Source organism: Polyodon spathula, chromosome 10 (assembly GCF_017654505.1).
Source record: "Polyodon spathula isolate WHYD16114869_AA chromosome 10, ASM1765450v1, whole genome shotgun sequence".
Taxonomy (NCBI): domain Eukaryota; kingdom Metazoa; phylum Chordata; class Actinopteri; order Acipenseriformes; family Polyodontidae; genus Polyodon; species Polyodon spathula.
The window spans coordinates 7,257,403-7,271,388 of record NC_054543.1 but is presented as its reverse complement, the minus strand read 5'-3'; the positions used below and the strand labels follow the sequence as shown (position 1 = coordinate 7,271,388).

General features: G+C 42.5%; 2 protein-coding genes across 4 annotated transcripts; one reads left to right on the top strand and one right to left on the bottom strand.

Moving 5' to 3' along the window:
• Positions 1-3,633: 3,633 nt before the first annotated feature.
• nudt13 (nudix (nucleoside diphosphate linked moiety X)-type motif 13) lies at positions 3,634-8,446 on the top strand. Of its 3 annotated transcripts, none has more exons than XM_041260890.1 (9): positions 3,634-3,749; positions 4,047-4,192; positions 4,841-4,986; positions 5,453-5,560; positions 5,769-5,875; positions 6,391-6,516; positions 6,679-6,790; positions 7,257-7,411; positions 7,847-8,446. In XM_041260890.1, exons 2-9 carry the CDS (start codon positions 4,113-4,115, stop codon positions 8,030-8,032), a joined length of 1,020 nt encoding a protein of 339 aa, XP_041116824.1. In that variant the 5' UTR covers positions 3,634-3,749; positions 4,047-4,112; the 3' UTR covers positions 8,033-8,446. The 3 variants fall into 3 exon arrangements, with proteins under 3 accessions (XP_041116824.1, XP_041116826.1, XP_041116825.1); XM_041260892.1 differs by having other exon boundaries at positions 3,636-3,749; positions 4,844-4,986; XM_041260891.1 differs by having other exon boundaries at positions 3,732-3,818.
• Positions 8,447-8,569: 123 nt separating this feature from the next.
• LOC121321754 (serine/threonine/tyrosine-interacting-like protein 1) lies at positions 8,570-13,522 on the bottom strand. Its single transcript, XM_041260888.1, has 5 exons — positions 12,440-13,522; positions 11,693-11,850; positions 11,185-11,362; positions 10,766-10,947; positions 8,570-10,032 (listed from the first exon to the last, which is right to left on the bottom strand). The coding sequence occupies exons 1-5, from the start codon at positions 12,457-12,459 to the stop codon at positions 9,383-9,385; spliced, it is 1,188 nt and encodes a 395-aa protein (XP_041116822.1). The 5' UTR covers positions 12,460-13,522; the 3' UTR covers positions 8,570-9,382.
• Positions 13,523-13,986: the final 464 nt, after the last annotated feature.

Below are 13,986 nucleotides of genomic sequence, written 5' to 3'. Positions count from 1 at the left end.
CAAAACTTCCTTCCCGAATTGTAATAAAGGAAGAGGCATGCTGAGACATTTATTTTAGGGTTTGGAATGTTTACCTCCAAGATCACGGCACTTAAAACAAATTACCACCATTTTATATCATTTTTTTTTTGTACAAAGATTTCATAGACTACAGAAATCAAAAGCTGTAGTGTATTGTAAGGTAGCCTACTGTAATGAAGCAATCTGATTGGTTAGAAAGGTTGTGATGGTAAATAATATACAATAACACACGGCTTGGGCTGGGTCGCTCCGATAAGGGCTGGCCTGTTATATGGCGCTCCAAACAGCTTGACTGAAGGAGCGGCTCCACTATCTCATCTATTAGTGCCCAACCTAACTTTAGAGCCACAAAGCAGAGTGCTGCTTTGTGGCTCTAAAGTGCATGGTCACAGTATTGCACCCCTTCCATTGGTGGTAGCAGTGGGATGCCTTGCATGAAAACACATACTGATTACTCTAGTAATGAAGCCTTTTGCCTAAATGTCTCATTGCTGATTTAATTAAAACCAATTAATAATGAAGACTTATTAATCGAAATGATGGGATGCCCATTGCCACGGATGCAGGGGAATATCTAATACCTGTGAAGTTTTAAAGGATTCATATGTACCCCTAAACTTTTTCTTAAGTGGTTTGATACTAGAAAACTTGCCCAGGTTTGAACTTGCCCTGGATCATTTATCCAGCCAAAAAGAAACAACAACCCAGGCTAAATGAGTATGATTTCAGCCAGGGCACAAATATCAGATACTGTAGGAATCACATGCTGAAATTGCCCTAGGAAAGGACTTCCAAAGCTTAGGATCAAAGCAAGCCCCTCTGCCTATAATCATTGGTTACACTGTAAGGAAACTGATGTCCACTGATCTTTAGGTTTGGTTACATGTTGCAAGGCACATTTTAAAATAAAATAACGTGCACCTGAAAGAAAACATCCATATTATTAAACAGAATAGAGAGCGTAAGTGTACGTGCGTTCCTACAAAACAGCGGCTTAATATTGCAGCAGACATTACTGTGCAGAAAATCACTGATCCCACATTTCAAAGCCTTGAAGAAACAGACGGAACCACATTTAAATACAGTAAGCATCAATTTCAGGGCAGTAAACCAGCCTAGTTCAGGGGCGAGCGTTTCCTTGTTTCTAAACATAGCACATAACCATGCATTTACAAAATCAGACCGCATGTGCTGGGAGAGCTAAAGATGTGTTTGTAAACTTCATAGAAAAAAAATAAGGGTCTCAGAAAAAAAAAAAAAAAACAATTTAAATGCAATATTTTTCTTTACAGACATTTGTTTTTGTTGGAATTTTTTTGTGACACCTTGTGTGAAAGGCACTATATAAATTGACATTGCTTTGTGTAATGTATTGTATATTTTTGTGAAACAAGAGGCAACACAATTAAATAGTCTGAACGGTATGAAGGCAGTAACAAACTACTGGGACAAGTAACTTCTGCTATACTTGGGGTTAGTGATCCATCCCTATCCATGTTTACAGATATAATATTAATTGGGCTATAGATCACTCCAGTTGATTCTTGTTGGTAGTATACTATTGCAATCGTATTACTCTTTTATTATGCTTTTTCACTTTTTTCAAAACTATTTATTTTAAATGTTTATTTTCTGAAAGCATAATTTAGTATCCTACCATTTTTTTAATAGTTATGCTTTATTTATAGATTTATGTGTTTCTTTATTTAACAGTCGAGTGGAGCACATGCAGTAAGACAAGCTGTTTTGTATAAAAACTATTTACTTTGTAATGTCACAATTAAAACCAGCTACGTAAATAAAATAGTCTATAATAATAAATAACCTACAAAACTAAATACCAAACAATGAACCCCCGAGTGTACATCAGTACATAAATAATACTGCACGTGGCTTCAAAGCAGAGACGGCCACATTCTCAAGGCTCAATTCCAGACACGTCCCTAATTGTTAACTCAATATCGGGGATCAAGAAGGGAGGCAGGAAGCACAATCAGAGGCAAACAAGAAGTAATTAAAATCAGTGTGTGCGCTTGGTTTAAAACGACTTCCCTGTGACATTTCACACACGTCACCTATCATAGCTTTTGATTTATATTTCACATGCACGTTAATCATTTGTTGCACTATCGGTATTTGTTTGTAAAAGTAATTGATGTTGTCCGGTAGCGGCTTTTTTTTCTTTTTTTAACCAGTCAGCAGGCCTGAAGAAGAGAAATTTGCCTTATGTTTAGATAAAGGGAGAGTTATATAAAAGTTTTAGCTTTTGCGTAGCTAAATCAACTGCCTTGGTGCCATTAAAAGCCTATTCCTTTTCAGAGATGACTGTTTTTTGTTTTTTTTTAAAAGATGTTTTATAAACACGTTGTAAATATTGATTTTATTAAACAATACAGTGTACTCCTAGGACAATACGGTATGTTCCATAAATTATAATTAGGGTTGCTGTTTCTCGGGTTTTATTAATTGTATTTTTCGGTGCTTATTTTTAGCTGTTTTCTTGTTTTTTGTAAATCGTTTTTTTTTTTTTTTTTCAGGGCTTTTGTTTTTGATATACGGTATGAAATTAGTGTTTTCGGTTACTTTCCAAAATGCTTGAGCGTTTGTTTTTTTTTTTTTTTCTGTCAATATGTCTAGTAACTGGACAGTTCTCGCACACTCAAATTGTACCTTCTTTCCTTTGCTGTCTTCCACTGCGAAATCCCTATGGTCACTGCAACATTGTTCTGGGGTTTTTGTGTGGAGTTATTTTTGTACATTTCGACACAATTCTGTTTTAAATCCTCCATATCTTAACTGCAATACAGCTTTAAACACCGCTAACAAGCATACATCCCTGACTGTAATCTCCTTTAAAATCTCGCAAGAGGAGTCTCCAACAGAAATGTAGGAATATGCTGTCACTTAGTTGTTGGGCGGCAGCACTGGGAAATGTGTTTATTATTATTTTAGTAGTAAGTTTTATTTTTAATGGGAAAAGGGTAAAGTCAGCGTGAACTGAGAAACCAATTCCACTGTTTTCCGGTGTTTTTTTGGCTATCCACCGATATCATCTTTTTTGTATCGGTTAAAACCGAAATCAGAAGCCTTAATAAGCAATAAAATAATTAAATCTCGTCTGTGCAGGTTAATTCTTGAACAGCAATTCATTTTGACAGCAACCTGCAGTAAGGTCATTAAAAATATTTATTTAACAAAACGCTACATACTATACGAAGTATTATTATAAACGCGCCATCACCATTGTTAGTGTCAATCCGAGAACACAGTTGCGGTGTTGCTGAAATCATAAAGTCCATTTTTCTTTCCTTTTCTCTTTTCTAAATCGTATTCCAAAATCAAATTGGCACAAACCAATGCGAGATTTTAAGTGCAACCCGGAAGCGCAGTTCAAGTTTGTGGAGCACCAGCAACTGTTTCGTGAATGTTGCATAAACATTTATTTATATTTCAACGGAATGTTATACTGACCACATATATGTGCATGCTAAATTCAGTAACAAACTCGTCAGAATATATTGGCGGAGTCTGTGTAATTCATCAGTAACAAAACAAACACCACGTCCAGTACGGTTCACTGCAGCCCCCACCCCTTCCTGTGTTTGATTTGACACTCAACAACCAGGTCGCCGTAAGAGGGTCAGTGTGACGTGCCATGTTTGCGTAATAGATTGACTTTTAGTCTGCTCCTTGTGTTCAAATACACTGTTTGGTTCACCGGATGGCAGGTTCACACTTGTTTATTTTTACACACTTGCATGCATATTAATCAGGGGATACTGTTTATCTACTCCAAGGTGAACGGGGAGGGTGGGAGTTTGTTTGCGCCGCCCTGCATTGAAGGTTTCATGGGACCTGAATAGATACTTTGTTACATAAAACTGGTTCAACTATTTTAGCAGAATCCCTTCTGTTAAAAATGATACCAAAAAAAAAAAAAAAAAAAAAAATGTAAAAATATTTCCTGTATGCTTCCTGCTACCTTCTCACTTCCCTGGGTCTTCCTGACTGCCTCTCTGTTGCAGAAGGAGACTGTCGTTACCACACAGTGTTTGATTGCAGAAGGCAGCAACTGAGCACCACATTAAACGATGCAGAGGCTTAATCGGACTCTCCTCAGAACCGGCATGCTGGGTTCCCGGTTCTACTCCAGTTACGTCTCACGGATGCGGTGAGTTTCTTACCCTATCGTTTACTTTAGAATTATGTGTCTGATTCTAGAATCCAGTTGTCCAGTTGAGATCCTTGTTGCAGTTCCACCACATGACCACTAGGGGTCTCTGTGTGCTTTTGCAATTGTCAATTCAAAGAAAAATTTAATTATTGTATTTAACCCTAGTTGATACTGTTAATAAAAATGAATTAGAAGTAAAAAGGGGTTTTGGTTTTTCCCACATCTATACAGGATTGCAATCATCTACTTAAGTAAAAGAGTCACTATTAGGAGAGTGTGTGGTCCAGTGGTTAAAGAAACAGCCTTATAACCAGGAGGTCCCCAGTTCAAATCCAAGCTCAGCCCCCAACTCATTATAACCTTGAGCAGGTCACTTGTGCTCTGTCTTTCAGGTGAGGTGTTATTATAAGTGACTCTGCAGCTGATGCCTAGTTCACACACCCTAATCTTGTATCTTGTAAATATCTTTATGATGGTGGTCTACTATGAAAGGCACTATATCAAGATTGTTATTACTAAAGTCTGTTGTCTCTTTACAACAGACTATGATAACTACTTTTGCATGCCCCATTCAGACATTGAAAAAAATGACTTGGCACTGTAATGATGGTTTCAGTCACGCCTGTTGTTCCTCGATTGACCCAGCAGCTATCTGTTCACGTTGAAGGAGGAGGATGAGGTGTGCCGCAAGGCGAAGGACTCTGGCAGTATCTACCTCTTCCACAAGCTGGCGCCACTGCTTCAGAAAGCAGAGCACAGCGGATACACAATTCCAGCAATGCAAGCTTCAGGTAGATTAGCAAACCATAGCTTTTTTTTTTTTTTTTTTTTTTTTTTTTTTCCAAGTACCACCCAAACAGCTGCCATTTTGAAAAGCGCATTGAAACAAACTTTAAAGCTTTAAGTGTAAAATATTGTCAGGATGTTAACAATAAAAAGAAGAATGACATGTATGCAATTTAACCAGTCGTAGCGACATGTGGGAATGTTTAAGCTATATTTTTTTTTGGGACCCCGTTACTTACTCTTTAATGAATTATACATTTAATTACATAAACATATTTAATTCTATCCTATTTTAAAAGAAACACCAAATGAAAATGCAGATTTTCAGAGAGTAATTAAATCTTTTTAACGTAATTAAATATAGCAAGACACTACAGCACTCTGAACAATAACTGATGTGCTACTTTCTGCCACTGTTTGGAGATTCCTTGTCATTGTAGCATTTTAAAATGGCTGGCATTACCCTTTCAGACGTGAAGGGGATTCTGGGAAAGCTGGGTCAGAATGAAGAACTTCTGCAGGAGTCCATTCTGATTGGCTGTTCGGAGAGCCATGTGACTCAGTTTGCTCTGGACCTCGGTGAGATAACATTCACTTATTAACCCTCTGATGCCTCGAGAGCAGTCACGCAATGAACACAGAGAAACGCAGTGATTGGTTAGGAGAGACATGGCGTGACTACTCCAGCTCCAAGAAGCCAGCTCCACACAGTGCCTGTTCTTCTCAGGAGCTCATCCCTGCTATTTCTGCGACTTTTCTAAAAAACAATTACAATGTGTGTTCCTAGGGGTACTGGAGAGAGAGAGCGTGGAGTCACAGGTTACTGGCAAGTTCGTGGAATTGAGGAAGGCCTTCCTTCTCTTAAACGGACATGATCTCCCACTGATATCCCAGGTATTTACTGAAATATTAAACGATTGAGGTGATCCATCTACCGAATGTGTCACTGCATTTCAATAATAGTATGTGACTGGTTTTGCACATAATTGCTATTATAAACACAGACCAGCAGTCAGAAAGCTGTAATGAATTTAGTGGCTGGAGTTTAGTTTAAGTAGATCAGGAATATTTTATTGATTGCCTCGAACCCGCTTGGTTTGAGGGTCCATCCCCTGACCTGCTGGACAAGGCAGCAGACTCCCATAAAAGGGGAGCAGCAAGACTGGAGTTGAGGGGGACGGAGGGATGGGGATAAATCAAATATAATAGACGGGTAAGATACCAGTCCATCTTTTTTGCTCCGATAGGTGAGATTTTGGGGCAGTCCTTCCATCTGAACCTTAGTTTATAAACTTAATTTAGGTAATTGCTAAGTGTTTAGTAACAGCAAACTGAATGTGGCAGCCTTAAGGTGATCAGCTTCAGAACCGGCGAACCAACTTTGGAATCTTGTTACTTTCTCTCTCCAGAGCCAAGCCCTGCTCCGCTGGCACCAGACCCACAGATACTGCAGTGAGAGTGGGCAGCTTACCCAGCGGAACCAGGCGGGCAGCAAGCGGGTGTGCCACGCCAATGGGGCCATCTACTATCCACAGGTGAGAGGCTGTCGGTGCCTAACCTACTCCCTGCTCAATTGCCTTGTAACATACAGGCATCCCTGTGCATCTGCATTTCTTAGTGTGGATTTCGGATTTTCGCTTCAATAAATCTTACAAGCTGTTGGTGGTGCTCCTGCAGTTCTCGTTTTGTCCCATTAGATGGCGCCGGTGGTGATCACCCTGGTGTCAGACGGTACCCGGTGCTTGCTTGCGCGACAGGCATCCTTTGCCAAAGGAATGTACAGCGCCCTGGCTGGGTTCTGTGATGTAGGTAAGGGGACGTATGTGTTACATCTTATCCATGTTGCACATTGGCGCTCTTCAGTTTGACTACGAACTTAAGAACATTTACAAATCAGAGGAGGCAATCCGGCCAATCATTGCTCGTCCGATTCCTAGCAGCCAATCGATCTCAAAACTTTGTGGAGTCGGCTTATAAAGGATCCCATTGATGCAACATCAACAACATAGCTAAGTAACTCATTCCACACCGTAGAGGTATCAAAGCTGATGAGAGCCACACTATACTGAGAGACACAGTTGCACGCATCAATAACACCAAAAGATTTATTGCAATTTAACCAGAAACAATTTGACAACAAGGGCATTGGCCTATGTGCACCGTTATAGGTTTCTGATTGGACCTTTACGACTAGTATGAGCTGTGAAACAAGGTTCCAGTATGGTGTTCAGTAGGAGTAGTGCATTGGCGTGACTGTGAGTGTCGCCCCCTACAGGTGAGACGGTGGAGGAGACAGTGCAGCGGGAGGTAGCGGAGGAGGTGGGTCTCGAGGTGGAGTCTCTGTGGTACACAGGCTCCCAGCACTGGCCCTTTCCAAACAGCTCTCTCATGATGGCCTGCCATGCTACTGTCAACCCCAGACACACCCAGGTACCGCATCAGCAGCGAGTCTGTATTGTGACTGTATGTGTGGGAAATCACCTTCTTCAAAGAGCCTGGGAGTCAAATATCGCAGCCGTGAATAGCCAATACTATTAAAGCCAGGGGCTCTTAATGTAATTAGATTTAACAGGTAACTTTTAAAAAGTTTAAAGTACCACTGTGGCATCAAAAACAGCTCTCACTATCATGTCTGAAGTACACAAGGTATACCAAAGTGTACCCAGTAACCTGTTCCCTTGTGACACTCTACCCCCTAGTGATATAAGAAATAATGCGTATGCTAGATAGAGTTAACGGGTTAAGGATTTGGAGGTCAGACATGATGCTGAGAGCTCTGTAGAGCACTGTAAACAGACTTGTGTGTGTATGTGTGTGTGTGCACAGTGTCTCGCCGCTGTGTGATTGACTGCTGTCATCTTGCAGATCAGCTTGAACAGTGTGGAGCTGGAGGATGCTCGCTGGTTCAGCGTAGAAGAGGTGAGGGAGGCTCTGGAACGGAAGAGACCGCCAAGGGAGAGAGCTGGCAGGGCCACGCCAGTCTGGGTCCCTCCCCGCACAGCCATAGCCAATCAGCTCATCCAGGAGTGGGCCAATCAACAACCCAAATAGCAGCATGAGTTGCAGTGTTGTGTGGTTACAGCGTGGATTACAGGGAGTAGGGGAGGGCTTACTGTATTGAGTCTCAGACATGTGGCATGGAAAAACTGTATCAGTAAAACAATTAGAGGCTATACATTCTAATTGAAAGACTTCACAAACTGAGCATTAGCATCACAGGGTCATAAACATTACCAGACCAAATCCCTGTCGGTTTTCCAGTAGAGGCCAGAAGTTAGATGTAAAAGCTGCTGCACATACTTTGAAGACAGCCACTGTTAACTCTTTTTACCCCATAGTACAAATCAGGTTAAACCCCACAAGCATGGGGGGGACACAGGATTAAAAAGGGTTAATCTCACTACAGCTCCACCACCTATCCTTACATATCATCCCACACTGGTTTTTAATAAATACCTCAAATTACAGTATATATTATATATATATATATATATATATATATATATATATATATATATATATATATATATATATATATTATATACAAACACATTTTTTTTAATTCATAATTCTTAGAGTTTTATCAACTTTAATAAAAAATAAAAAAAATATACAAAAAACAATTGGTGCTTGGTTTTGAATAGTGATGTGTATCTAAAGTATTCTTTATGGCCTAAATTAACTACCTACTGCGCTTTCAGCATTTTCGAGCAGAAACTCTTAATGACAGATTAGATTGGATTCTGTGTCGCCCTGACATACAGTGCCACATACTGGCTACACAAGACGAGCTATAAGAAATGAAGCAAAGCAACATTTTAGAGGAATGATGTTTTAAATAGGTATACCACACTGTTTAAAAAACATATACCTTATGTTAGCTTATTTTAGACAGTTAACAAACAAGTCTGTTAAAGTTTTACTATGTATTCCATCATTACATATTGCCCCCTACTATCCAGAATTATCATCTTGTTCAAAAAGTTAAACTGGGGCTGTCTGTGGCAGATTCCAACTGCAGTCTACAATCCAGTCAGAAAACAGGGCATTACACATTCATCTGTCCTCATCTGTGTGTATCACTTTCCTGTGTAGTTCCCATTTAAAAAATATCTCTGATTGTAATTATTGTCAGTCTTTTGTTTGTTTTTGTGCTTTGCAGTTTTTTTTAGCGCAGTTTGAGGTTGCCTCGAGTGTCCTTTACATTCCTTCATCAGACATTCCTGTTTGATCCCTGCTGATCCCGTTGAACTCCTGTCCCTGTGGCAGATGGATATGTGGCAGATGGAAACATGGCAGAACATCCTCAGCAAGGTTAGAAGAATGGCACCCTGGGTACTCGCTATAGATACCCATGTCCCGTCTGGTCTTTAGTGAATGAACCCCCCTGTCGTGCCAGCCCTAGACCCGAATGTCCTGCAGGTCAGTGAGCTTCTTCCCGAAGAGCCTCTCCTCATAGGCGAGCAGCTGCCGCAGGAAGCCGTCGTTGGGGGCGGCGCAGGCCCGTCGCTCCTTCAGCCACTGGTAGGCGTGCCGCAGGGTCCAGTGACGGTGCTCCATGAGGAAGGCCAGGGTGAGGGCGGAGCTGCGGCTGCGCCCCAGGCTGCAGTGCACCAGGACCCGGCCCCCCTCGGCCCGCAGTGCCTGGGTGATGAAGCGCGTGGCGGCGGGGAAGCTCTCGGCCACGTCCTGGTGCGTGTCGTCGTTCAGCCGCAGGTGGAGGTAGCGCAGCGTGCTGGGGAAGGCGTCGGGGCACTCAGCCGTGGCGTTCAGCACGTGGGTGATCTGCAGGTTCTTGATGATGCGGTAGTCCGATGCCTGCCTGGCCGAGCCCTGGTACAGTGCTCCCTCCAGGATCTCCGAGGGGTAGATGGTGAGGGCCCGGCGCTCGGACTCCAGCAGGATCATCGTGGGGGTGCACAGGAATGGGTAGAGACGGGAGAAGGCTGTGTAACCACCCTGGAGGACCACAGGGTCCATCCCCAGAGAGCTGAGCTGGAAGAAGCAGCGCTGAAGGGTGGGGGTGTCCCCCGCAGACTCTCTGCTGCCACCTGGAGAGAGAGAACGGAACAGGCTGCGTTAAACAGCAAGAGCACTGGTTTCCAGGAGGGCTGTGGAGTCCCCCTGACACCTTTTTGCTTCCACCTGCAGAGGGACAATGGAGAAGTCTTGGTGAAAAAAGAACACTGCTGAAGCAGGGATGGAAAAAAGAGCAGCTCCCCCATTCCAGGTTTTGGTACGAGCTTGATTAGCCACAGTGTAGCAGTAGCTTGGTGTGTCTTAGTAAAACCAGGAATGGATCAAACTGCTATGCAGTGGCAGTCTTATTTCCATCTGTGAAGGGCAGCAGGGAGGTGCATGGCCACTTCTCTGTTGACTCCTAATTAGAGAGAGAATGTATAACAGATTTATGTAAAATAAAAAGAATGTTGATAGTAATGTTATGGATTATCAGTGTGCACTAGTTCTTAACACTGGAAAGTGTTACCACTTTGTCTACTAATGGCTGCTATCTGAACTTTAGTACAGAACCATTGCTTGGCTGCTGTAGTATTGGCCACTGCCTGCATTATCATTGATGATCGTTTCATTATGAAAGCCATGTGGCTGCAGGGATCACCTGGTGTGTGTTCCCATATAAGTTTCCCCACCCATCTGTATTTTCATAGTTTACTATATTTTTCCCATGTTTTTACAGTTAACCATTTTGGGTTTCTTTGTTTTGTTTTTACAGTATAATCTCAGATTCACCGTGCTTATACTATGCCTTTGCTACACCTTTACCATGGTACACCACAGGGATCCTCTGGGGTGGGGTGAAGCCCTCATCTGCTCTGTCCCCCTCCTCCCCGTATAGCAGGATGATGGAGTACTCCTGCAGCTGGCTCCTGGTGATCAGGCAGCCCAGCTCCGGGTGCAGAACTGTAAGGCTGACTCGCGCCGTCACCATGTGCGACTGCTTGTACCTGCCGAGAGAGAGACGCACAAGCAGGACCTAGCTTCAGGCGTTGTTAGGAATGGGGCTGTATTGTGTTAGTGTGTGAGTGTCTGAGTGTGTGAGTATATGTTGTCAGTGTATGCGTGTGAATATGTGTTGTCAGTGTGTGTGTGTGTGAGTATGTGCTGTCAGTGTGTGTCAGTGCATGTGAGGTTACTGCTCAGTGTTGTCAGTACAGTATATGTGTCAGTGTGTGTGAGGTTACCGCTCAGTGCTGCGGCAGTCCAGGATCAGGATGTAGTCTGGGTTGTGCAGGGCTGGCTCTCCGGCCTCTGCGTTCAGGAAGTTGTAGACCTGCTGGGCCGTGACATAGCCCCCCCGGACCACAGGCCTCTCAGGCACAGAGGGGACCAGCACAGCAGTGTTGTTCTGCACAGCACTCCCTGACAAGCACAGCAGAGACAGGGTTAACAACACATGAGCATGAAATCACAGGATAAATAAACGTATCAGCAACGTGTTTAAAATGCTGCAGTGCCGGATTTTCAAAGCCTTACATTTGAACAATTATATTCACCCTGTTTCAAACAAATAAACACGACACTCATAAAATAGCCGCCCTTTTCTGTCCTGGTTTAGCGCTTTCTAATTTGAAGGTTTCTCAAAATGCATATCTTTTCGGTTTTAGTTTGGTGTCAAAGATTAGGGAATGCTTTTTATCTAATCTATTTGCAACTTTCCAGACCTTTCACATTTAAGTTGGATAGGATTACCTAGTGAGAGCGGCGTTACTATGGAGACCACAGGCTTCGTCCCACTCTGGTAGTCCGAGCCATTGTCAATGCCGTTGGAGAGTCTGTAGGGGGTGCTGTGTTGGGGTTCCCAGGCCTGTCGGTATACATTGAGGGGAGCAGTCCGACACCTCCCAGTTCTGTATCCCAACGCAACAATACAGCACGTGGTTAGATGACAACAGCACTCCAGCGGTTTTTCGCTAATTATTTTACCCCTGGTTTTACTCTGCTTGTAATGTTCAATTTGAACACCGCCTCACCACTGCAAACTGTGTATACAGATCAAGGCCCACCACCTGATCAAGCCAATCGCCTCACTTGTCTCCACCTGACCTTGCTGGTTGTCCAACCAGTAGGGGTCACTGCTGTGCAATGAGGTTGATGATTTTTTAATGTTTTTTAATGCTTTATCATACCTCCATGGGCTTTACAATGCTTACCCATGGTGTATCATACTTTCACTGTGCGTTATTACACTTTACTGTGCTTTTACAATAGGTAACTTTTATAAGGATAACATCACCCTTTAAAACAACTTAAAAATGCAATCCTTGTTGTCAATCAGAAAAGCCAACATGAGAAATCATCCACTAGAGAAAAAAGTTAACAAATGCAAAAACTGAATACAAAACTAAAGCAAATTGAATATAAAAACACTACACCTGCTGCTGTTTAAAAACACTAACTCTGTGTTCAAGCAGATATACCGCTGAATCATAGACTCACCTGGAAGATCCTATCCCCATTTCTTACATTGGCCTTGGTCAGTGTGTGGCACCAGCAAAGCCTTTCCCATCAACGGCACATCGGGGTGAGAGATTCCAGGGAGAACGGGCATTCATCATCAGCTCAAGGAGCTGCCATCATCAGCAAAATAATGGAAATGTCACTTTATTTTCCTTGTCAAAAACAAAACAGCAGCAGCAAGTGGTTCAGTCGGATGCAGACAGTGAAGGAGCGCATCATGCTTTACAAACACTGCCTTCGCTGGCTTCCTTCCTTTCCCTTTGTGTGTGCGTGACTTTTCTTTTTAATTTGTTTTTTATCAGCCAGTCTGAAGGTTGGCCTCTATTTCGATAGGTTGCTGTGGAAACAGGATGAGGTGAAGTGCTCTAGAACTTTACAAGCGAGCACGTCCTAACAGATGGATCTAACAAGCCGAGACCCATGTGACCCAGCGGCTGGGCTTATTTACTCTTGTTCGCTGAAGAGTCTTGGTTTGTAACTGGATTTGTATAACGCACTTGAAAATGTTAGGCACTTATTGGAGAGGGTCAGAAAGTGCAGCTGGCAAATAGTACCAGTGGCTGCTGTCAGGCAGGGTTGCCCTTGGAGCTTCTTTTCACAGCTTTGGCACTGAAAACACACCTCAGTCCTGACCCAAACACCCCCTGCCTGCCTGCAGCATGCATACCTGCCTCCAAATGGTTTTGTGCTGTGGATCAAACAACTACTATTCATGCGTGCTAAGCTGAGGCCTTCAAACTCATTGCACTTCAGTTGGACGTGAACCCAGGTGAAAGGCATGAATGTTTATTGAATTAACCCACTCTGCCACCAGATCAAAATGTCCTTTGAGCACTGTGCTGTAACATTAAACTTTGGTCCCTTGTGAAAATTTGCTTCGCTTCCTATAAAATCAATGAACTATTTTTTTTATGTTATTAAAAATTCAAATAGTTGTCATTTCAGACTTAATGTAATCACATCTAAACTGCAATTCAGACTAAACGCATTGTTATATGTGATAATTAAAAAATAAGGCTTTAATATCTTTGCAGCACTGAGCAGCTTGTTTCAGTGATCTCATTGAGGGCGGGGGTGTCTGTTTAGGAACTGTGTCTTTCCAGGATGCACGCTCAAGTGAAGAAGAAGCATTTGCAGGTGAAACACTTCATATCCCATCACTGAACCACCGTCAACAGTGACTGTAGCAGCCATGCATAAGCTCCTGTCACAGACACCTGGCACGGTGTCTCCTTGTAACCAAGGGTACCGACAAGTAGGAGCTAGCAAGCATGTGAAGACAGGCAGCCCACATAAAAACACATACTTTCTAGTAGAGACCAACACTAGAGTCAACAATATGACAGCTTAGTGTAGTACTGTAGCATATTTAAGCCTAAGTATACTATATCTATTTTAACCTCAATGTTTATCGGCTTGAGTTCTTCGAGGTTGTTTTACGTCATATTTCAAATAATAATAATATTGATGCAGCACATGAAAATGGGGCCCTTTTCAAACTTTAACTCACATATTTTTTGTTTGTA

Excerpts from the sequence above, each read along its gene's own strand:
- nudt13 (XM_041260890.1), top strand. The coding sequence starts at position 4,113 with ATGCAGAGGCTTAATCGGACTCTCCTCAGAACCGGCATGCTGGGTTCC. Across the intron at positions 4,193-4,840 it reads AGTTACGTCTCACGGATGCG|CAGCTATCTGTTCACGTTGA; the intron begins GTGAGTTTCTTA and ends CGATTGACCCAG. Across the intron at positions 6,791-7,256 it reads GGCTGGGTTCTGTGATGTAG|GTGAGACGGTGGAGGAGACA; the intron begins GTAAGGGGACGT and ends CGCCCCCTACAG.
- LOC121321754 (XM_041260888.1), bottom strand. The coding sequence starts at position 12,459 with ATGGGGATAGGATCTTCCAG. Across the intron at positions 11,851-12,439 it reads ATGGGGATAGGATCTTCCAG|AACTGGGAGGTGTCGGACTG; the intron begins GTGAGTCTATGA and ends GTTGGGATACAG. Across the intron at positions 11,363-11,692 it reads AGTAACGCCGCTCTCACTAG|GGAGTGCTGTGCAGAACAAC; the intron begins GTAATCCTATCC and ends TGTGCTTGTCAG.